This window comes from Sus scrofa, chromosome 13, assembly GCF_000003025.6.
Source record: "Sus scrofa isolate TJ Tabasco breed Duroc chromosome 13, Sscrofa11.1, whole genome shotgun sequence".
Classification (NCBI taxonomy): Eukaryota; Metazoa; Chordata; class Mammalia; order Artiodactyla; family Suidae; genus Sus; species Sus scrofa.
In genome coordinates, this window is record NC_010455.5 from 120851615 (window position 1) to 120874393 (window position 22779).

General features: G+C 35.7%; 1 protein-coding gene across 21 annotated transcripts in view; it reads left to right on the top strand.

Annotated features, from left to right (window-relative positions):
- The window catches only part of ATP11B (ATPase phospholipid transporting 11B (putative)), a 146275-nt gene extending 123982 nt beyond the window's left edge, over positions 1-22293 (top strand). For 10 of the 21 annotated variants that reach the window (XM_021069867.1, XM_021069874.1, XM_021069870.1 and 7 more), the window contains 3 exons: positions 13980-14113; positions 16149-16215; positions 18408-19716. In XM_021069867.1, coding sequence (XP_020925526.1) covers positions 13980-14113; positions 16149-16215; positions 18408-18605 — 399 coding nt within the window. In that variant the 3' untranslated portion in view covers positions 18606-19716. Of the gene's footprint in view, positions 1-2068; positions 2155-5818; positions 5945-13979; positions 14114-16148; positions 16216-18407 lie in introns of those variants that run through there. The other 11 variants (XM_021069875.1, XM_021069880.1, XM_021069877.1 and 8 more) reach the window with 4 other exon arrangements.

The following is a 22779-nucleotide window of genomic DNA, read 5'->3' on the forward strand; positions in this document are numbered from 1 at the left end:
CATTTATAAAATGTATGTCCTTAAGTCATTTCCTTAAGCCTCAGTTTCTTCCTCTGTAATGTCAGAGTAATAATTACTACCTTACATGATTGTTTAGAGATAATGAATATAAAGCACCTAACCCTGGATCTATATGTAGTAAGTCTTCAGGTAAGAACATAATTATAAGGATAATGGGAATGTTGCTTTGTGATACTCATCTCCAGATGGAGCTGAAAAAATTTGCATAATCTGATAACTATGTCTGTCTATACATATATTTATATCAGAAAGGTTTGCCTACGGGATTTCCCCTCGTGGCACAGCAGAAACGAATCCGACTAGGAACCATGAGGTTGCAGGTTCCATCCCTGGCCTCACTCAGTGGGTTAAGGATTACGCGTTGCTGTGAGCTGTGGTGTAGGTCGCAGATGCGGCTCGGATCTGGCGATGCTATGGCTCTGGTGTAGGCCAGCAGCAACAGTTCCGATTAGACCCCTAGCCTGGGAACCTCCATATGCCGTTGGTGTGGCCCTAAAAAAGACAGAAAGAAAGGTTTGCCTACCATTTTTCCTATCTTTAGAGATAAATATTTATGTAAGAGAATACTACTTTTAATACATTGTCTATTATACTTTTTCTGGATCCTTATGGAGAACATATTTATCTTGCCCCTGTGGCTATAAAAAGTTATATTACGGAGTTAGTTTCCTTGCGGCACAGTGGGTTAAGGATCCCGTATTATCACTGTAGCCTCTGAAGTCGGTCCCTGACTGGGAAACTTTCTCATGACATGGGCACAACCGAAAAATAAAATAAAATTTTTTAAAGTTATATTTCACCAAAATATATTAATAAGGAATTCCCACTGTGACTCAGCACATAGAAACTTGACTAGTATCCATGAGGATGTGGATTCGATCCCTGGCCACATATATATGTATGCATGTGTGTGTAATATACACACACACACATATATAATATCACTTTACAAATATAATTCTTTATAAAGGTAAACATTTATTTACATTTATCCTTAGAAATTTTCTCAGGCACAACATTTGCAAACATATGTATTTCCATAGATATTTCTTAATGATGAAAGTTGAGTAGTACCTGTTGTGGCTCAGCAGTAATGAACTTGACTAGTATCCATGAGGATGCAGGTTTGATCCCTAGCCTTGCTCAGTGGGTTAAGGATCTGGCATTGCCATGAGTTGTGGTGCAGGTCACAGACATGACTCAGATCCTGAGTTACTGTGGCATAGGCCGGCAGCTGCAGCTCTGATAAGACCCCTACCCTGAAAACTTCTATATGCCGCAGGTGTGGCCCTAAAAAGACCAAAAAAAAAGTTGACAACAATATTAGTTCTTATAATTTTTTATAGCTTCCGCATACACAGGAAATATTTGACACCTTAGGGTGGACCCTTAGATAAGAAAAAATTTAAAGTACTTTATATATATTTTGGTTCTTTTTACCATAGGTTGAATTGATTTAAAAATTGGTTGTTTTTCTATGTATGAAAACTGGTATAAGCTCCCTTCTGCCCCACTAAATTTCTTCAAAATGATTTGACTGGATGTTCTACTGTGATCTGATCTAAAGAGGAAATGTCTACTTCCACCTAGGGATTTTTTTAGCCTGCTGGGAGTTTTCTCTTTTCACTCAGTGGTCATTCAGATTCTGGGTGTGACATTATGCCTTTGCTTCAGTCAGTAATCTTTATTATTTCAGCCTTGTACTGCCATCTCTGATTTCACATGATGAGAAAATTGTTAGAAAGTTGTCAGCTACTTCATTGCTTACCAAAATTAGCAAGAAAAATCATATCAAAAGGAAATTGGTCAGCATTCATTTTGAGCTTTGTTTTTCTCCAAAATAACAATGTGGTATTAAGTGTAAATTCTTTTGATAGCAGAGCCAACAGCCCAACAAATGTCAGTCATGTATGTCTACCATGTATGATATTTTCTACTCTTGTAGGAACAGATGTCTTTATAAATCTTGTCCTGTGTCTGTCTCTTAGGTAATAAATACAGCTCACTGACTTGTTGTATGTCCCATCCCTTTTCTGTCCACTTATAGATGTACTCCAACACAGTCGCTTTAAGTGACGAGTTCATCGCACTGCAGCCATTGTCAAGGGCAAGGAATCAGCTGAGCAAACTTAGGTAGAGTAGGAGGAGTAGAACCTCGTTAACTCTTCTGCATGCTAAAGGTCAATTTAAAAATATTCAAAAGATGGGCAGAGGCATGAATTAAGAGTGGGGCACTTTTGTTAGCACAGCTCTGTCTCTAATTTGACCTTTATTAATATGTATATTGAAACCTTAAGAAAAATCCATTTCTTCTTTGAGAAGAAAATTCAGACAAAAATTCCGCATAACAGGACAGAGATCTGTACCTTGTTATATATTTTACACCTTAATAACTTTTCTAGCACAATTCTAATGCTTCTGCTTGTCATACTTATGAATGTTCCTGCATGTTGAATAATTTAAGCTACAGAAATTCATCATAAAATTTAAAGTTTTAAGTTTCAGTTACTTGGAGGGCTGAGTTACCCATTTCTTATCTTACCTTAATCTGTATTATAAGTACATGCATATTTGTCTTTGTACACTGTAATGGCTGCTGAAACATTTCATATCCTTGCTATTGTTTAGTGTATCTATAAATTGAACAATGTATTTTGTATCTCTTATATGTACCTTTATCTCCACAGACAGATCAATTCTGTCAGTTTCCACAAAAAATAACCAATAGTCTAGAGATGTCTTTGGATGAAAGAGAATAAAAGTTTAAATCCTAGAACTTTTCATATTGTGATGCCAAAACTATATACATTAATTTTAACTCTAGTCTGGTTTGAAGAGGAAAAGTAATATAACTAAAAACTTTTTTTTTTTTTTTTAGTTTTGATACACTTCAGCTTCTCACTGTGTCAGTATTTTTTCTTAATCACATATTTTTCTAAATTCTTTCCTATCCCAAGGTTTCTAGTGCCTATGTTCACTTGATCAAATGAATGGCTTTGACAAAGCACTGCTTAAATAACCTTTATATATAACCCTATGAATTCATAATTTTGAACTGTTCCAAAACTTTACCAGACCTTTTGATTTTATTATTCCTATTAACATCAGTATTTTTTAATTATTCTACTTTGAAATACAAAGGTATAGTTATTGTAGATGAATATACAAATAGCTGTTTGAGTGATAGTCAACTAAATTTCATGTTTAAAACAACTAAAATCAAAACAAACTTGGAAAAACTGCCTTCACCTTTTGTTGAGCCAAATATATATATCACATTTTATCTATACATACCTTTCTGAAAACAGTGGGTATTTATCACATTTTCGAACATTTAATTAACTCTAAAGAAGTAGAGCTCATTATTTAAAAGAATACTTTGGGAGTTCCCGTTGTGGCTTAGTGGAGTTAAGAACCCAACATAGTGTCCGTGAGCATTCAGGTTCAGTCCCTGGCCTCATTCAGGAGGTTAAGGATCCAGCATTGCTGCAAGTTGCGGCATAGGTTGCAGATGCCTCTCAGCTGTGGCTGTGGTGTAAGTCCCAGCTGCAGCTCCGGTTCGACCCCTACTCAAGAACTTGCATATGCTGCAGGTACAGCCATAAAAAAATAATAAAATAGGAGTTCCAGTTGTGACTCAGTAGGTTAAGGACACGACTAGTGTCCATGAGGATGTGGGTTTGATCCCTGGCCTCGCTTAGTGGGTTAAGGATCCAGTGTTGCTGCAAGCTGCAGCATGGGTTGAAGATGTGGCTCGGATCCCACATTGCTGTGGCTGTCATGGAGGCCGCCAGCTGCAGCTCCAGTTCCAGCCCTTAGCTTGGGAACTTCCGTATGCCACAGGTGCAGCCCTGAAATTTAAAAAGATAAAAAAATAACACTTTGGCAAGTACTTTTGTGAAAGTGGAGATTAACTTTTGCATTGTGGATAATCTTGATATTTTTATTAAATCATATTTTCACATACCGTGTCGGCTTAAATCAAGCCACATTTTTTGAGCAAGATAGACTCAAAAAGAATGAGGCAAGGAGATCATAAGTTAAAGAGATCCCACGCTCCATAATAACGTAATAAAGTAGTAAGCTTAACGTTAATCTGTGATAGAACACGATGCAATGAGAGCAGGATACATTAGTCAGGTAGTCCTTGCCGAAGTCACTCTCCAGTCAGGTGGTACAACGGGAGAAGATCTCTTTTGGCTAGCATTCAGATGCTATTGTGGGATGCCCTTGGTGCTGCACCTTGTATGTCCTAGCCAAATTGGTTTACTTCTCTGAGCCTTCAGGTTCTTCACCTATCACATGATCATTTTAAGTATTGTAATCTATTTACTTACCAGCAGCATCAGAGAAGAACAACAACAAAAAATGCTCGGGAGTTCCCGTCGTGGCGCAGTGGTTAACGAATCCGACTAGGAACCATGAGGTTGCGGGTTCGGTCCCTGCCCTTGCTCAGTGGGTTAATGATCCGGTGTTGCCGTGAGCTGTGGTGTAGGTTGCAGACGCGGCTCGGATCCCGCGTTGCTGTGGCTCTGGCGTAGGCCGGTGGCTACAGCTCCGATTCAACCCCTAGCCTGGGAACCTCCATATGCCGCGGGAGCGGCCCAAGAAATAGCAACAACAACAACAACAAAAAGACAAAAGACAAAAAAATAAATAAATAAAAAAATGCTATTATGCTCAACCAAAGGCCAGGCAGAAATAACAGTTGCTTAAATGAGCAGTGGATGATCACTGGGTGGGCATTTGCTCACAGCTACATGAAGAATAAGTGCCCATAAACATCTCTCTGCTGGTGCATTCTGTGAATTTTAAATATGTCTTGTTTTTGAACTACATTGCATAGTATATTCCTGGATATGATCCATGGTATTTGTGCATAAATCAAACATCTTTAAGAGTTTTCAAATCTTTAATCAGGTTCGTACTTCTTAGGAACCATTAACATATGAACACAAATTTTCTTTGGAATAAAAGAGAACTCATTTTGAGTATGTTCCACTCCTTTATGTTATATGCAAAGCTATAATTACAAGCTATCTGTATAAACTTATTGTATTCTTTAAACCGAGGAATTCTACTACTTTATTTTTATATTTATGAAAAATATACTGTAGCATTTTTAATAGAAATAATTATTAATCAGTCCTAAGACTAAGAAAACACATAGAAATGAGAAGAAAGTTATTTTTTACTTATTGAGGACTTTTTTATAATTTAAGAAAGATTAAAATTATCTTGGCTATGGATTCATACTCCTTAGAAGGTCTCTAATACTTTATAGAAATTTGTGGAAGTTAGTCAAAAGTCACTAAAAATATGTATTTCAAATTAATTTTGTTTACTAAATCAAATCAAGCCCCCCCTTGCCCATATGTCTAACATTTGAAAGCCTGTGTGATTGACCCTTCTACTCTGCTGAAGTCTAATTAGGGTAGAGAAGTCTTCTGCGAAGGGAGCATGAGAGATATGAAATGGGATTTACCTTGGGAATGAGAGCCCTTACTCTTGATACCAAGGAATTTGTTGAAGAGAAGAAACTGAATTTTATTGACAGAAACCTGGTTTTAACTTTGTGCACTGGAAAATCATGGCTTTGTTTTGTGTGCCCTATTATATGCACCTTAAGAAGCTCCCGTTAGCTCTCTTTTGTGACAGTAAATGAAAGTAGTTTTGTGTGAACATTCATTTGTGTCTCACAGAATGTGAACCCCAACTTGCTGTTTTGATTCTAAACTTATATACAGTGAGAGTACTGTTCTGTAATATGAGACTTACTGCTTTTCTGTCCTTCCAGATGGAAGAAGATAAGGGTTCAGTCAGCTCAGCATATGAATTTGCTGAAAGCAAGCACAGAGGGGAGGACAGTAGGCACCTGCTAGCTGAGGCTTGCAGCCAGCAGGACAGTTCTTGCGTGCACTAGGTAGTACTGCGCTGGACCTTCCTGGGGACACATCCGCTAAGTTCTCAATCTTGGGGCATGCTATGGGAGAACTGGCCCTGACATTTCAGTTCTTACTTTACTAATCCCTTCACTGTTTCTCATACATCGTTTTTGTTTACCTGTTTCCCTTTTTTGTGATCTTTACATGACCATACCTGAATATTTTGTTAATCTTCCTTTGGAGTTAATAGTGTTAAATCTTACCTTACCTCAAATTCTAACCTAGTAAGGTATTCTCACAACCTGTTGTCTTATAGCCAACAATTTATTCCATTTCACTTCTTCTGAAAATGTCATGCTGTTTCTATTATTTCTGAAATCATTTTTCCCACTTGTAGGTGTGTGTCATTTTATACACGTTGATGTAATTAGACACCAAATTACTTACCTAAGTCTACCTCTTGAGTTTAATAATCGAATAAATGAGTACATAGAATTGGGACCAAATAGTTTTCTGTTGAAAACTCTGACTTCTTATTTTTCATAAGCTTTTCATAGTTATATCTTTGTAATTAGAAAGTATGAATTAATGAGGACTTGGGGGTTACCCTCGTGGCGCAGTGGTTGGCAAGTCCGACTAGGAACCATGAGGTTGGGGGTTCAATCCCTGACCTTGCTCAGTGGGTTAAGGATCCGGCGTTGCGGTGAGCTGTGGTGTAGGTTGCAGACTTGGTTCGGATCCCACGTTGCTATGGCTCTGGCGTAGGCTGGTGGCTATGGCTCCGATTAGACCCCTAGCCTGGGAATCTCCTTGTGTTGTGGAAGCGGCCCTAGAAAAGGCAAAAAAGACCAAAAAAAAAAAAAAAAAAAAGAGGACTTGCTTCACTCCCCTCTTGAGAATTAAACCCTAACAACAACTTGTAGACCTCATTGCTAATTGGGATATGAAAAATATTTGAATTGGTAGTAGTTACGGAATATAAAAATTCTTACCACTAATAATTATATTTTTACTTGGAATATTTTCCATTTTTTATATTTATTGATCAAGAAAGTGCTGTTTTCTGGGATAAACCCTCATAAATGGTGAGACTTTAAAACAAAGTTACTCGAAGATTATAAATCATTTGACTCTAGATCACGCAGTGGGATATAATGTGAATTATTCTGGAAGACATATTTTTAAAATCAGATTCCTTTAGTGAATTGCCCATGTTGAAGATTAATCAACTTTCAGTCACCATTCTTAATTGAAAATAAATCAAAAGAATTCTAAATTTTATTTTTATTTTGTTTAGGGTACTCCATCATATGATTATTGTTATAATGTATTTATCTTGTATTTTGCTTTGATAAATAAAGAATTTTAGTTTTTTGAACATGCCCTCATTGGCCTGCAAGGAAAACTCAGCTTAACAGCGCTGGATAAAAAGGAAAGGCTAGCTGGGATTTATATTCTGTCCTGGTTAATTCACAGAGCCTAATACTGTGAAACTGTGTCCTCTGTGATAAAAGTTACCCAAAGGTTAAGGTTCAGGTGGGTATTTCATAAGACATGGATCTGGTGCTGCTTTACTTTAATATGTCCATTAAAATGTACAGTGAGGTTGAGAATTGGGTTCTTAGAATGTTCCTATTAAATAATAGGGACCTTGTTATGGTTAAATGGTTACTTTTACCAAGTAATAAATGAATTTTCTTATCTTCCTGTGATATAGGGTCTCTCTTTCTATAAAGAGGAAGAACCCTCAAACTGTGGATATGATTTTAATAAAATTGCTGGAAGTGTTCCCTGATCTGCAGGTTTTTTTCCTGTTTATCACCAAATTTTAATTGGCTTCATGAAATATATCTTGAGTATTTCTCTTCTCATATATTTCTATCTTTGGCATATATTTTGAGATAAAAATCACTTTAAAAAAAATAAGTATTACATAATATCTCTCTTATGTATTTTTTGTCTTGAAATGGCAGTTGTTTCTCTAATCAGAATTTAGTCAGCCTTGCCAAATCAGGCAGAGGGTTATGCTGAGCCGTAAATGTTGCCATGAGCTAGACTCTGCTACTCATCTCCCTCTACATTACCTGCCACTTAAACCTCCATTGTTCTGTCATTTTTTGTCTCCGGATTCTAGCCACTGCTCCAGATGCCCTTTCTCCAGCTACACCTAACAACCGTAGGGATATCAACAGGACATTGGGCTACCAACCCTTCAAATCATTGTGGACCCAAGTGCTTAAGCCCCATACCTGAAATCTGCCACCAACAATAACAACCAACAGAAAAACATTTTAAGCAGTTTCAGCCAACTACAAGTCACCTTCCTCTCCATGTGTGACAAAATATACAACTAATTGCTTCATTTAACAAAGCAGTGAACTACAACAGGAACAGAAAACCTTAATGGCCTGTATTCAGTTATTTGCCACTAAAAGCTACACTTCAATGAATAAGTAAAATTCTGTAAGCAAGTAGAATCAGACATTTAAAAAATAATAGTATCAGGGCTCAGTGGCAGGACATAAATGCATATCTGATAAGAGTGACCACAAAACTAATGTTATTTTGAAATCTGTGCTAGTTCATTAAATACCTTTTTTGTCTAGAGGTCAAAATGAAGAAAAATATTAGTATTGACATTATTTCTACCAAACAGTTATCCTATAATGTGATGTGAATGCCTGATACTTAGAAAACTGATTTCCTAACAGCTCTGCTGATTAATTAATTATTGCTTTTCTGATTTACCCTCTCCATTAAAATTGGAGATTTTATCATTTTTCACATATACTCATACTCTTGTTCACCTAATCTACAAGTTCCTAGTCAGATATTATTTATGTAATCACATCATTAAAATAAAGAGGCCTCAGTCTTTTTGAAACAAGGAATAAGCCAAATTTATTAAAAGCTTATTAAGCTTACCTAATATAATTCATACTGTATGCTTATTTTTGTTCGTAAACTTAGACAACACATATGGAAATCTTTTTCAATTATCTTTTAAATTTGTTTATTTTACTTGGGGAGAAGGAAAGAGGGAACAGAGTCTAGGGGAGTAAATGTGAGCTTGGAAAAAGAGGCCTTGAGTAAGAGAGGCAGTTATTTAAATGCCCACAACTAATTGACTACCTCTTCCAATTCTGAATAACGACTTAAGCTGTTACTTGTTTTGGGCATTTTATTACTCTTAATCGAATTTGGAAATCAGTAATATTTGATGACTTTTGATCTCACATTTAAAAGAACATTTAAAAGAAAAACACAAATACTTCTGTGTTTAAGTATTTCCTTAAACACAGACCTTTTTTTTGCTCCATAATTATAGTTTAAAGCTTCTTTCCAAACACCTCCTTTAAAGCTAAACAAGGTGTTTACTTTGATTATCAAATGTATAAAACAGTTTTAAGAGCAAAAGAACAAACATGATTAATAGTTTGATAATTATCTAAACTCAAAAAAAATTATATTTGACTCTAGGTGAGATGTCATAGGAGTGACTAAAAAACTTAGAAGTGTATGACAGTTTTCTAACTCTTAGAAGATATAACGAGTTCCCACTGTGGTGGAGTAAGTTAAGGATCTGGCATTGCTACAGCTCAGATTCAGTCCCTGGCCTGGGAATTTCCATGTGTCACAGATGCAGCCAAAACAAATTCTGATAAATTAAAAGTTCACTTTTTGGTACCACCAAGTAGGGTCTCGCTCCTACTATTTTTTCTTTTCTGTTTTTTTTTAATAGTCTTTAAAAAGGAAGGGCAGTAATGGCTCCCTCTCCTTGCTTTGATTGAAATGAGGTGTAAGTGCTCCACCCCCAGTTATACTGGAAGCTGTGATACAAGAGCAGAGATGCATATGTGGGAAAATAGTGAAGCTCAGAGGTTTGTTTTCTGTAGATAGCTTTACAGGTACACAATTAAGCAGCATTCAGCGTTTTCAAAGCAGGTGGGTTTTTTCCTTTTTAGGGAAAAAAGGAAATATATTTTGCTTAGTTCAAAAGGTGATCTGAAGAAGTCATTTCTTTATATTTTTGATATTTCAAGATGTTTTCTCTCTGTGTTGACTTGCCCATAGTTTAATAACTGTCCTTACCTTTTAAAGGGAAAGGTGATGAATGCAAAGCAAGATGATTACATAAAATCAGATCCAAATCTAAGCAGTGTTCTGCACTCATGTAGACACCCAAATGCTGCTGACCTTATGGATGTCATCTTTAGTGAATCCCTCTGAATTGATTGAGCCACCAGCAATAGGCAAAGCACATGTTGTTAAACTAAGAAGTACCAGACAAACTCCTTGCTCTTTCAGGTTTCTGGTGTAGTTCATTCCTCCCCAGATACGTGTGGTTTAGGACCAGTTTGTTGTTGTTTTGTTGTTTTTCATTTTGAGTTCATCATGAACCAACACTTTTGTAAAATACCATAAAAATGCATTACTAGGATATGAAATTTGGAAGCTATGCAAGTCCAGGTTCTTAAATTATTATTAGTTTCAACAGTTACAAAGGTATTCCGTCAAATTGCCGTAAAATTTTCCAACTCGTAGTCTCACAGACCAGAGACACTTGTCTCCTTGTGGGCCAATAACAGTGTTTTCAGATCAATGCTGATCCAAGCTTGCATTTTGAGGCACACTGGTCATTTTGCAAAGGGGTAGGAGTAACAATTACTCTCTCTTAAACTTAAGCTAAACATGTGCTAAACATGACACGGTTACTCATTCCTTTTTTTTACCTAGTCTGGAATGCTCTTTCTCCCCTGTTTCCAGCTATTGAAATCCCATCCAGTCTTCAGTATGTATTTCAGATGCCCTCTTTTTTGTGCCCTCACACTAATACCAGCAGCAGTAACTGGGTTTGAACTTTCTCTTTTTCAATATTTATGCTCTGCCTCATACCATAGCTATAAGAAGGCAGTATAACGGCACGGTAAAGAGTTTGGCTCTGGAAATCAAAGAAACCAAGCTCAAGCCCCAGCTGGGTAAGCTTGGACATATTTTTAACTTCTCTTTTTCCTTCTCTCTGAAATGTGTATGAGTATGGTGCCTATCAAAGGTGGTTATAAATGAGATAATCCGTGAGAGGCATTTTACATAGTAACTGGCATGTAGATAGTAAGCATTCGATTAATATAACTGCCATTAATAGTTGTTCCAGACTTATCTCCCACCCTTTTCTTTATCCTTAACTCACTAGATTGAAGGCAGGGTTGCTGTCCCCTGTAGGAACCAGCACAGTGCTTTCCTTGCTCAATAAATATAAGTCAAATTTAAGTATTTCTGCCATGTAAGTGATGTAAACAAGCATTGGAATAGAATCCAGAGAGAAGGAAATAGTTGGAGGGGTGAGGGAGGTTTCATAGTATTCAATGATGGTATGTGTGTATGTATGTATTTTTTAAGGCCACACCCACAGCATATGGAGGTTCCCAAGCTAAGGGTCAAATCGGAGCTGTAGCTGCCAGCCTGTGCCACAGCCACAGCAATGCCAGATCCAGTCCACATTTGTAACCTATACCATAGCTCACAGCAACACCAGATCCTTAACCCACTGATCCAGGACAGGGATCAAACCTGCATCCTTGTGGATGCTAGTCAGATTCGTTTCTGCTGAACCACAATGGGAACTCTCTTGATGATGGAATTTAAACTGAACTTGGTGTTGGGGGTCAGCATTCTGCTGATAATTGGTGACAGGCCCTGACACATCCCCACAAGCAGTAAACACTGGTTGGCTGTGCGGAGACTACACATGAGGATTTATAAGTACAGCAGGAAAGGCAGCCTGAGGTCAGGTTATAAAGGGCCTTAAAGGCCTCCTTTGAGAGTTGTGCTTTCTCCTTTGAGCATGGAAAAGCTCTTAAAGTCCTACTTCCTACAGAGGATGATTTTTGAGATGGAGAAAGCCGGAGACCAGTGATCCAAGGACGAAACTAAGAAACTTGTGAAGTCTTTTTACCTAAACCAGCATTTTCTAAAATATTCCCCTGAATATTAATGTTCCCTGGGAAAAGAAGGAAGGGGCGTTTATTGGAAAAACCAGTTTGAGAATTGGGCTGTCTTGCTCTCCTCCTGGAGACTGACCATGCATCCTGACCTATTGATAATCCTTTACTCAAAAAGAAGAAGTCTTGTTTAGCCATTCATTGAACTAGTGTTTCTCAAACTTAATTGACCACAGAACCTTTTTTCATGCAGTATCTGTAAGTAGCTCATAAAACACAGTTTTAAGGAGTTCTCATTGTGGCTCGGCAGGTTAAGAACCCAACTAGTAACCATAAAGATACGAGTTTGATATCCAGCATTGCCACAAGCTGCGGTGTAGGTCACAGATGCAGCTTGAATCTGGTGTTGCTGTGGCTATGGCGCAGGCCGGCAGCTACAGCTCCAATTCGACCCCTAGCTGGGGAACTTCCATAGGCTATGGGTGTAGCCCTAAAAAGGCCAAAGAAAACAGTTTAAGAAATAGTACCATTAGCAGTCTTAAACCCAAGGGTATTATAATGAAAGAACAAGTAAAATTTGTCTATTTCTCTGTGCTTAGCAGATCCTAGGACATTAATGCAATCAGTTTATTCCTGAACTGTTGTCTTGCATTGCTTGGTATTTGGCAAGATTATTCTGAGAAGGGCTTTTGCAGAACCTCACCAGTTGCTTAGGTTCAGAATGTTAGGTTACATTCCATCACATCCATCTCTCTGTCCATTGTGAGTGTCTCCACAAATGTCCCTGTTGCCATACCTACACTCAACACTTGGTGATTCCCAACCTTTGTGGATGCAGCACTCTAATGAATCTATTTTTGTTTCCCTTTCTCTACATTTTCAAAAGATTTGTTATGCAATTGCTGTATATGTAAAGGAAAGTGAATAAAAGTAAGTTCGTTTAAAATGACAGTCCTTGGGAAATTTAGTAGTACCTTGACTATGTCAAAACCAGGGTTGGGAGTCATTGGGCTTTGTGATCATACCATTTCCCCCCCTTATTTTAGCAGGATTAAAATTATTAGTAATACGGCTTTAAGTTATATTGAAGATTGTGTGTCAATCAATATAAATCTTGCATACTTACAGAAATTAATTCAGTTTTAAATCTTAAAGTACTACTTAGTTACGTCTTTAATAGATTTTAATAATGTATCATCAGTTAATTTTTAAAAAGCAAGATGAGCTCATTATGGGCATGGTTAGCACTTAATAGTTGCTTAGCAATTTGAGGCAAATGATGGATTTTTTTCCAAGGATAATTTATGGAGTGTGTGTGTATGTGGTGTTTAGAACTTGGAACATGGTAAACATTACATAAGGCGTTTGCTGCTGCAGTTGTTATTGTTGAAGATTGGTGTTAGCACCTGCTTGATTATTTCCCAGTCTTCAAAATATTTAAACTCAGCTTTTCTCAATTACTTGACATTTTTTATTTAGGAGCATTTCACCTAAACAAAAGTTCAAAGAAGAGTTAGAATTCATTAATTTTCTGAATGGTTGATGTAAATCATTTTGACCATAATATATTATTATGATATTAAAATCCAGAGTTCCCATTGTTGCTCAGCAAGTTATGAACCTGACATTGTCTGAGGATACAGGTTTGATCCCTGGCATCACTCAGTGGGTTAAGGATCCAGCATTGCTCTAAGCTGTGGTGTAGGTCACAGATGCAGCTCATTGTTGGCTGTGGCTGTGGTGTAGGCTGTGGCTGTGGTGTAGGCTGCAGCTGCAGCTCCAATTCAGTCCCTGGCCTGGGACCTTCCATATGCCATGGTGCAGCCAGTAAAAAAAAAAAAAAATGAAAATAAAGATACTAAGATGCAAAATCTTTGCAGATTTATGTAGTATTCAGCTACTTATTTTTGCATAATTATTTTACTTAGCTTCTAATTTAGGACACAATGCCTTTTTAAATATTTTTGTATGATTACTGTTAATTAAAGCTTTCCATACATTTCCACATTATAGAAAACATGTATTTATATTCATTACTTTTGGTTTTCAAAGTGCTTGTTATAATTTTTTAATGTTTTTTGGAAGTCCAAATCTATAAATAACTAATATTTTTCTGCTTCAACTCCTTCAGCTTACTGAAACAAATTCAAGTATCAAGTGCTTGGACTCCATGTGTTGTTTCTCAGAAGGAGAAACAGCGTGCGCATCTGTTGGAAGAATGCTGGAACGAGTAATAGGAAGATGTAGTCCGACCCATGTCAGCAGGTGTGAAATTTCTCTAAGTAGCCTTTGCTGCAGATGAATATCCTGTAAACTGGAACAGGATGAACCTACATCTCTAGATACCTAATAGATCAGCCCCCCTGCTTTTACCAACTGAAGCAGGAAGTGCTATTTATTAGCACTCTTGATGTATTTCACTTTGTGGCTTTAGGATAGGGGATTCTTTCACTAACAGAGGAAGAGAAAGCACGTTTGAAGAGACTTTTCATCTAATGAACAAAAAATTTTGCTTTACAATCTTTTTCAAATGTGGTCAGTAGGAATGTGTACATGGTACTCTTATTTGGGTTTTATAACTTTCTTCTTTTTATTATACTTACACTATTATTTCCTGTATTTTGTTTGTTTGCTTTTTGAATTTACAAAATATTCTACACATAAAAGTAAAATCAGAAGATTTTGCTTTTCTTACTCCTCATGTATATTGTCTAGTCAGTCATTTGAGAATTTGAGGTATTTATAAACATAAAAGGCTGTATTTCTGCTCTCCTACACCTTTTTATATATGTAATGAGGTTTTAAAATGAGTTGTGATTTTTAAGTTTTTACTTGGTGTTTATGGTCTAATTAAAAGTTTCAAAGTTAGAGCAGGCTGTTTAAATTATAGTTTGGAAGAATTTTAGCATTTTTGTCCCCTCCCAGTTAGATTTGGGAATTAGATTTGCTTTTGTGAATCATAACGAAAATACCGTTTTTTAGTAAATACCACTTATTTATATTTAAAAGTGAAATTGACTCAATTCTTTTTTTTTTTTTTTTTTTTTTTTTTTTTGCTATTTCTTGGGCCGCTCCCACGGCATATGGAGGTTCCCAGGCTAGGGGTTGAATTGGAGCCATAGCCACCAGCCTATGCCAGAGCCACAGCAATGCGGGATCCGAGCCGCATCTGCAACCTACACCACAGCTCACGGCAATGCCGGATCATTAACCCACTGAGCAAGGGCAGGGACCGAACCCACAACCTCATGGTTCCTAGTCGGATTCGTTAACCACTGCGCCACGACGGGAACTCCCCTCAATTCTTTATATATTTTCCCAAGAGACATGTTACTATTTAGGAAATATTAAGGAATAGAAGTAACTTTTTTTACACTTTGGTGTTCTTTTGGTGAGTGATATCCAAGTCCCCAAATCAGAGCAGCACTGGTGTGCATGCAAGGTTGCAGATTGGCAGGAACAGATGGTGATGTCCATTGTCCACAGTGTGCCCTAGGAATAGTAGCCCTTTCTACATATGTCATGGCTTGGAAAGATTGGAAAGACCTCAGGAGCAGGGACTAGAGGGTGGAGGAGGCACTGCTCTTATCTGTTGATAAAAGAAGTTTTAATATTTGGTTGGCTTTATGTTTTAAATACAGTGAGTATGACATCAGTCACGTATCATGGAATTCAGGTAACTTTTACAGGCAAGCGTTTTAGTTCCCATTAGTTATGGCCATTTCTTCATGGTACAGTTGCATTTATAAAGAGCATTCTTATGTTAATATCTGTGGTTTCAGTCCCCATTTATTTATTTTAATGTGATCAAAAATATTTCCATAATGCTGTGACATCATTTTGTAGTCATTTATTTCACATATAAGAAATGCTATGAACAGCTAAATTTATTAGGACTTACGTGTTATGACTTACACAGTTGTATTATAAAATGCATTATAAGAAAGCTACTCTGGAGTTCTCTTGTGGCACAGTTGGTTAAGGATCCACCCATCATGTCGCTGCAGTGGCTTGGGTCACTGCTGTGGGTTGGGTTTGATTTCTAGCTGGGAACTTCCACAGATAGTTTTACTGAACAGAACTGAGGTGGGAGACTAAGAGACTATTAGAAAACTTATATAGAATTTTTTAAATATCTTTTTCAACACAATTCTCTTTAATGACAATGTACATCTTCACTATTTAAAAAAGACTTGAATTAATTTTAAATGAGTCCGGAATATTTTTCTGCTTTATGTGTGTATTCCCATTTTCTGGATATCAATTATTTAAGCAATATGCCCCATTATTCTTTATATAGCCATTTTTATGCTGCATTATCCCTTTTGAACCTGCTCTGGGGACTTATTTCTGCATGTTCTATTGAGGTATCTGTTCTCATCTGTATTTCTTTTCACTTAAAATTGTATCATATTTTTTCTTTTGTAAGACTTTTTTAAATTTTCTTAATAAAATGTTTAACAGTAATGAATATCTTATTTGACAGAGTATAAATACCTTTCCAATCCGTCCAGCATCTTAGGTTATATTATTGGTTACTACTGTCATTATCTCCCTGTTTTCTTCAAATGAATAATCTAAAAAATCTTTTGAGATTTGTTCTTTTTTTTTTTTTTTTTTTTAGTGGATAAAATCACACAATATACAGAACCACTTGGTGCTTTTCAAAGGGCTATATGAAAATTGCCATACATCCCTCTATTACAAGATGTAGAATCCCTTGGATATTTGTTCTCTTAGCATTAAACATGAGAGGTAATTGGCATCACTTGAGAAACACAACTAGTGCTTTCATATGACAGATTTCCTTACTAATAAAGTTTTACCATTCAGATACAAAAATTCTACTTACATTTTATTAATCGATGTTGTCAAAGGAATAATGCCATATAGCAAGCTCAGTTTCAAAGGTAACTTCATGGTGCTTAAAGAATTCACCATGTTGTACTCTAAAGGGCTGTACTTCAGCAATAAATGCTTTTCTCTTTGTATTTTACCAAGTTACTTTATCCTAATCAAAACTGTCTTTTAAATAAAAAGGTGTTTCTTTTTAAAAGACAGTTAATATGTAGTTCAGGTGTTTAATGTTCTGTCAAATATGATATTTAACAATATAAATTCACATGTGTGCTTTGAAAAGATCAAAAATGAAGGAAACCTTGCCTAATAAGATTCTTCTATGTAAGTAATGGTTGGAAAAGAGGAAAAACTAATATAAAATTTTGACAGTTTGAGAGTAGAAAATTGACTCCAGATGATTGGTGTGTTTATAGTTATATTTTATCCTGTGTGTCTGAGCATACTTTTCCTTGCACACTTAAAAAAAATGTTTGTCTCATTTCTTTCATTTATTTTACAAATACTGAGTGCCCACTATGTACCAGGCACAGTTCTAAGTGCTAAAGAGACAGTAAAGTACAAGTCCTTCTTAAATTAAGGTAGATGCTGTTTAAGGTTTTCTGGAAACTAGTAAAACTAGAGAACCTATAACCACTAGTATGGTTGTTGCTTGTTTGTCTTCCTCTTTGCCAACTTTGTTAAGTTTCGAGGTTCTAGACTTCATTGTGACTGTTCTGCCACTTAATCCATTTAAACTGGAATTACACACAAACTTTAGAGTCTCTAGGAAACAGAAGATTTTTTTATAAAAGTGAATTTGGTCCATTTTAAATGTTAATCTCCTCCTCTAACATTTTTAAGAAAAATGAGAGCCCTGGAAAAGGTTACATAAAATGCATTTATGGTTAAGTGCTTTTAGTCTTTAAAAAAAGTCACCTTTGACTTGGTAATCCTAATACTGTCCTTAAAATAGATTAGGCTATTTTAAGCATGGCAGGATATTTTTAGTCTTAAGTTATTTTAGCTGAAATTGATATTGCTGTAAATAAAGTATTATATAATGAATTGCTATGGCCTTATCATTCAGACAGACAGTAATTAACTTTTTCCAGACAAGTAGGGGATCATTTCTTCTTAGTTAAGTGAAAACCCTAGTGACTTAAAGGTATTTCTGATACCTATTGAATTAAAATATTTACTTTGTTCAAGCTAATTATGCTAAAATCTTTAGAATAGAATCTATATCTGAAAAGAAATAATAATATAATATGAACATACTGTTTCATTCCAAAGCTTTTGGTAAGTGGGATTTTTGTTTGTTTGCTTCTGTGATATCAAAACACAGCCTAGTTGCTTTTCAGTAAAACTGAATGTGCCTAACTCTTAATAATGTACTTGTTTCTTATTGAATTGTTAAGATTTTAAGAGTGTCTCATGCGTTACTACCAAGAGAAATTGTTTTAATGCTAATGAATCTCAATTTTGGCTAATATTTTTATACAACAACTAGAGCATTATTTTTCCTAAGTTTTTGTATAATATAAATAGAATATTTGTTCATTCAGTGCTAGTAAGAAGAACTTCCCTTTAGCATTTAAAAATGAATCAGTGCTTATTTTAATACTCAAATTGCATTTTGATCCTACAGTTTAGAGTAAATTTTTTCTCAATTAAAACATAGGTCCTGGTGAGCCAAACTTTTCTCTTATTGTTACTTTAGATCATGGAGTGCATCGGATCCTTTCTATACCAACGACAGGAGCATCTTGACTCTCTCCACAATGGATTCATCTACTTGTTAAAGGGGCAGTTGTACTTGGTGGGAGCCATTTCAACTCCTTTCCTAAAATTCAGTGTGATCATCCTGGTAATGGCCACACTAGCTCTGCGGAATTACTTTCTGAAATATCTGGAGTAGTTCATACCCACTTATAGTTATAATGGCAAACGAACGAAAAGCATTGCCATGTACCTCCCTTAATGTAAATCTGAACATGTTAAAATTTGTGAATGATGAGGCATTTTTCATCTCTTTATTTGGACTGTCTCATGTGCTTATGGGATTCCTCCTGGCATTTCAATCTCTTAGTAAGGCCACTATATTTTAATATCAAGGTAGAAAGGGAGATAATTCCTAGTTAATTGTATTTTTTAGTATTAGCTTGGTTATTGACTCTTCTGTTTAAATCTGCTTCTGTAAATTATGCTGAAAAGTTTGCCTTGAAAACTCTATTTTTTTATTAGAGTTATATTTGAAGCTTTTCATGGGAAAAGTTAATGTGAATAGTAAGGAATTTTGGTCCCTCAGTGACCTGTGTTGTTAATTCATAAGTGCTTTCTAAGTTCACAGAGCAAATTAGGAGAATGCGTTTCCAACCATTATTTACTGCACCATGGGTAGTAAATATATACCAGAACCAAACTTCTCTAAATGTACTGTAACAGAAACAGTTAACCATATACATGCAAAGAGTATATCATATCTTATATATATAAATATATGAGGAATCAAGTCCATTCACCAAATTTCAGATTGATGTTTACTATTTTTGTGACAATATAAGGAACCTATAGTGGGTAAATTAGATACCATTAGCATATTATTATTTAATGTGTTTATCATTGGATCTTTTGCATGCTTTAATCTGATTAATATATTTAAATTTGCTTTTTTTGTCTCTCTGAAGCCTCTGTTTATAGTATTTTATGATACTGTTGTAAAGTTCAACTATATCAATAAAAAACAAGTTTGGACAGTATTTAAATATCACAGATACTTTTAATTACACAAATCAGAATGTTAGGGAAATTAAATAAAATGACAAGAGCCTCCTCTATAGCTAGCTTAGAATTGCTCTGGCCTTTCAGTAAGCTAGCTTTTAGAATAAAGGATTTCAGATAAGAATCCCGTTATTTTCGGGTTAGTGTATGTTATCTAAATTACAGCAGACTACCACAGTAAAGTGAAATCTGCCCAGTGTCCCATTATAAGGTGTATTTTCAGGCATGCCCATAGAGTCTAAATGAAACAAAGTCTAAAATGGCAAATACATGGAGTAATGGCTACAATACATTTAAATGTAAAATGGTTAATCAGGTATGTATTACTGGATTAACTCGCTGCACTTCCATCCTGAATTTATCATTTAGATCCACTGTTGTCTTGATAAAAAGTAATGTTTTGGAGTTGCCACCATGGTACAGTGGATTAGGACTCCAACTGCAGTGGTTTGGGTCACTGCAGAGGTGCAGGTTCGATCCCTGGCCCAGTGCACTTGGTTAAAGGATCCAGCATTGCCACAGCTGCAGCATTAGGTTTCTACTGTGGCTTGGATTCAATCCCTGGCCCAGGAATTTCCATATGCCATGAATGTAGCAATAAAATTTAAAAATAATAATAATAATGTTTTAAAATTTGGAAATGATTATTGGTTTAAGAACTATTACCCAACCCTAAGCATATAATGATTGCATACACATGCATTCAAAATTGTATTTATAGAAATGTTTAAGTAAGGTTTTGCCAAAATTTTCACTGGAGAATATGATAATTTTTGCAGATTTATTGCACAACCCTCCTCCCCTTTCCCATTTCATGAATATAAGACTTCTGGAATTGGGCTGGTAGGGAAAGAATAGTAAAATTAAGACTTTACCTTTGTTCACCAGTAAACTATTTTCTTGCTAATATATAACATTTGTCTTTTTCAACAATGTAAGGATATTAAGTTGTAAACTTGAGCCTAAACATTAATTTTCATAAATAGCCCTTCTTTAACTTAGATATTCCAAAATTGTATTTAGGAAGAGTGTTACTCTGGAAATACATCAAAGGATCATAAAATGTACAATGTATATCCTCACCAACTCATGTTCCAGAAGTGGAAATATTGCAGAATATATTCAGTAGAGTAGTTTAGTGGAGGATAAAAGGGAATTTGTTTTTTCTTAGAATGTCTTATAAAGTGTTCATATAACGAAATGACATTTGGTAGCCCTGCATTACATCTACCTTGCAGTGTTTATTTGCCATCAGTTTAACTAACAACCAATACTAGGGAAGGACTGCAAAGCTATCAAGCAGTCTCTGACCAGCTACAGCAAGGCATGTGGTCAGCTAGCCTATTTGGTGCTCATGGTGTGATTGGTGCAATTTTCTGCATTCACTACTTGAAGTTATTTAAGAACTTTATATCCAGAAAAGGTTAATAGCATCTGCTGACACACTCATCCTACTGTGTTGTTCAAAACCTACTCCATTTAAGGGACGATTATCTTGTAAGGAGTTTTCTTCTACAGTGTCATTTACAAACTTCCAGTAGTTTTCTAGTGCTAATATATTGTAAAATTATTATTACATAATGAGTAATCAAAAAATTTTCCCCTTGTGTATTTCTTTAAAATTCTTTGGCTGTTGATAATTAACTTACTCTTATCTGCCAAAGCCAGGGTATGATGCTTCATGTGTTATTGCTAGTTAATGGTCTTAAATCTATTTGCCTCACTGGCTTGCTTTTGCCTAGCCTGAAGGCTGTAGCCCTAAGATAGGAGCAAGCACCAAGTCAGTTTCCGCAACTGCTTATCATCTGCTTTAGGTGAATCAGCACTCTCCCTCGTTATTAGTAAGCATTAGACTCACTCTAGGAGGAGCTGAGTGTGGACCAGGAGAACTATAGCTACCCAGGCTTGCTATGGGGTTGAGGAGAATTTTAGTTTAAATTTCTCTTAACTTGTTTCTTCTTCAGGTCTTAATCTCTCTGATATCCAAAGGCTTCCCAGACCTGATCCAAACTCTGGCACTGTCCTGAGTAGGAGATTAACAGAGGCAAGTCACCCAGTTAGGGAATACCTTTACTCACTATTTCTACTGCATAATATTGTGAAATTGGGTTTATATTGATAAGCTTGAGCCTCCCGATAGGCAAGAGTCACTAAAGTTTACAGTTAATACCAAAAGTTTTATTAGGGGAGTTCCCGCTCTGGCACAATGGGATCGCCGAGGTCTCTGGAGCACTGGAAAGCAGATTCAGTCGCCGACCTAGCGCAGTGGGTTAAGGATCTGACATTGCTGTAGTGTATGTTGCAACTGCAGCTCGGATCTCATCTCTCCATATGCTGTGGGATGGCCAAAAGAGACAAAAAAAGTTATTAGGGGCTGGAAAAAAAAAGGGAAAGTCATCCATGTTTGTGTTTTTCCTAAGATCTATTTGGGGTATCATATAAGCAAGTATTAATAAAACTAACACACCAAAGAGTTATGTAAAACATGTTGTATTAATTTGGGTCCCCCTTAAGAGACATTTTTTATTTCCATCCTGAAATGAATCATATATTTTAAAATAGAATATTATTAAAGTGCTGTTTATGTGAGATAATCTGAATGATATTCGCAAAAAAAACATAATTAATGATTTGTTTGTAATAATGCTGATTGTTAGATTTTTATGAGAAATTAGTAGCTATAAATACTGTAGCAACACTCAGTTTAATATTTTGGACCCTAGACACTGTCGTTGTCTAAAATAATCTTTAAACATTATCTGCATTGTCATTAAATATATATTTATTATACAGCTCAGTAATTTTTTTAAAGTTTATGAAATTATATTTATCAAATAAAATTTTTCCTATATAAAGTCTTTTTCCATTATTTGAATGCATTTTAAACTTCTTTCTGCTCATCACAACCAGCACTGCTGAATATTTTTAAATTTTACTACATTTACCCTCCATTATACTACAGAAACACCATTATGCCATTCACTGACTGCAGTTTTCAAAAATCTAGTTCTTTTGTTACCCAAGTTTTATAGATTATCATTACAGTTTCTGAAAAGAGGTCTGATTGAAATGCACCAACTATAAAAGACCAACATACTTCAACTAGAAATTGCATCATTCATGAAAAACCAGCCAGTGTGAATTTGAAAATGCCTTAGTTCAATAGAAAATGTGTGCTTTCTTTAAAATATAACATGTAATACATATTTATATATAAAATATTCTAACCTACTAATGACAATCATTGTTTCTAATACTTCTTCAGTTGCCAGTTAAAACACATAATTGTTTCATCTACATTTATTAAAAAG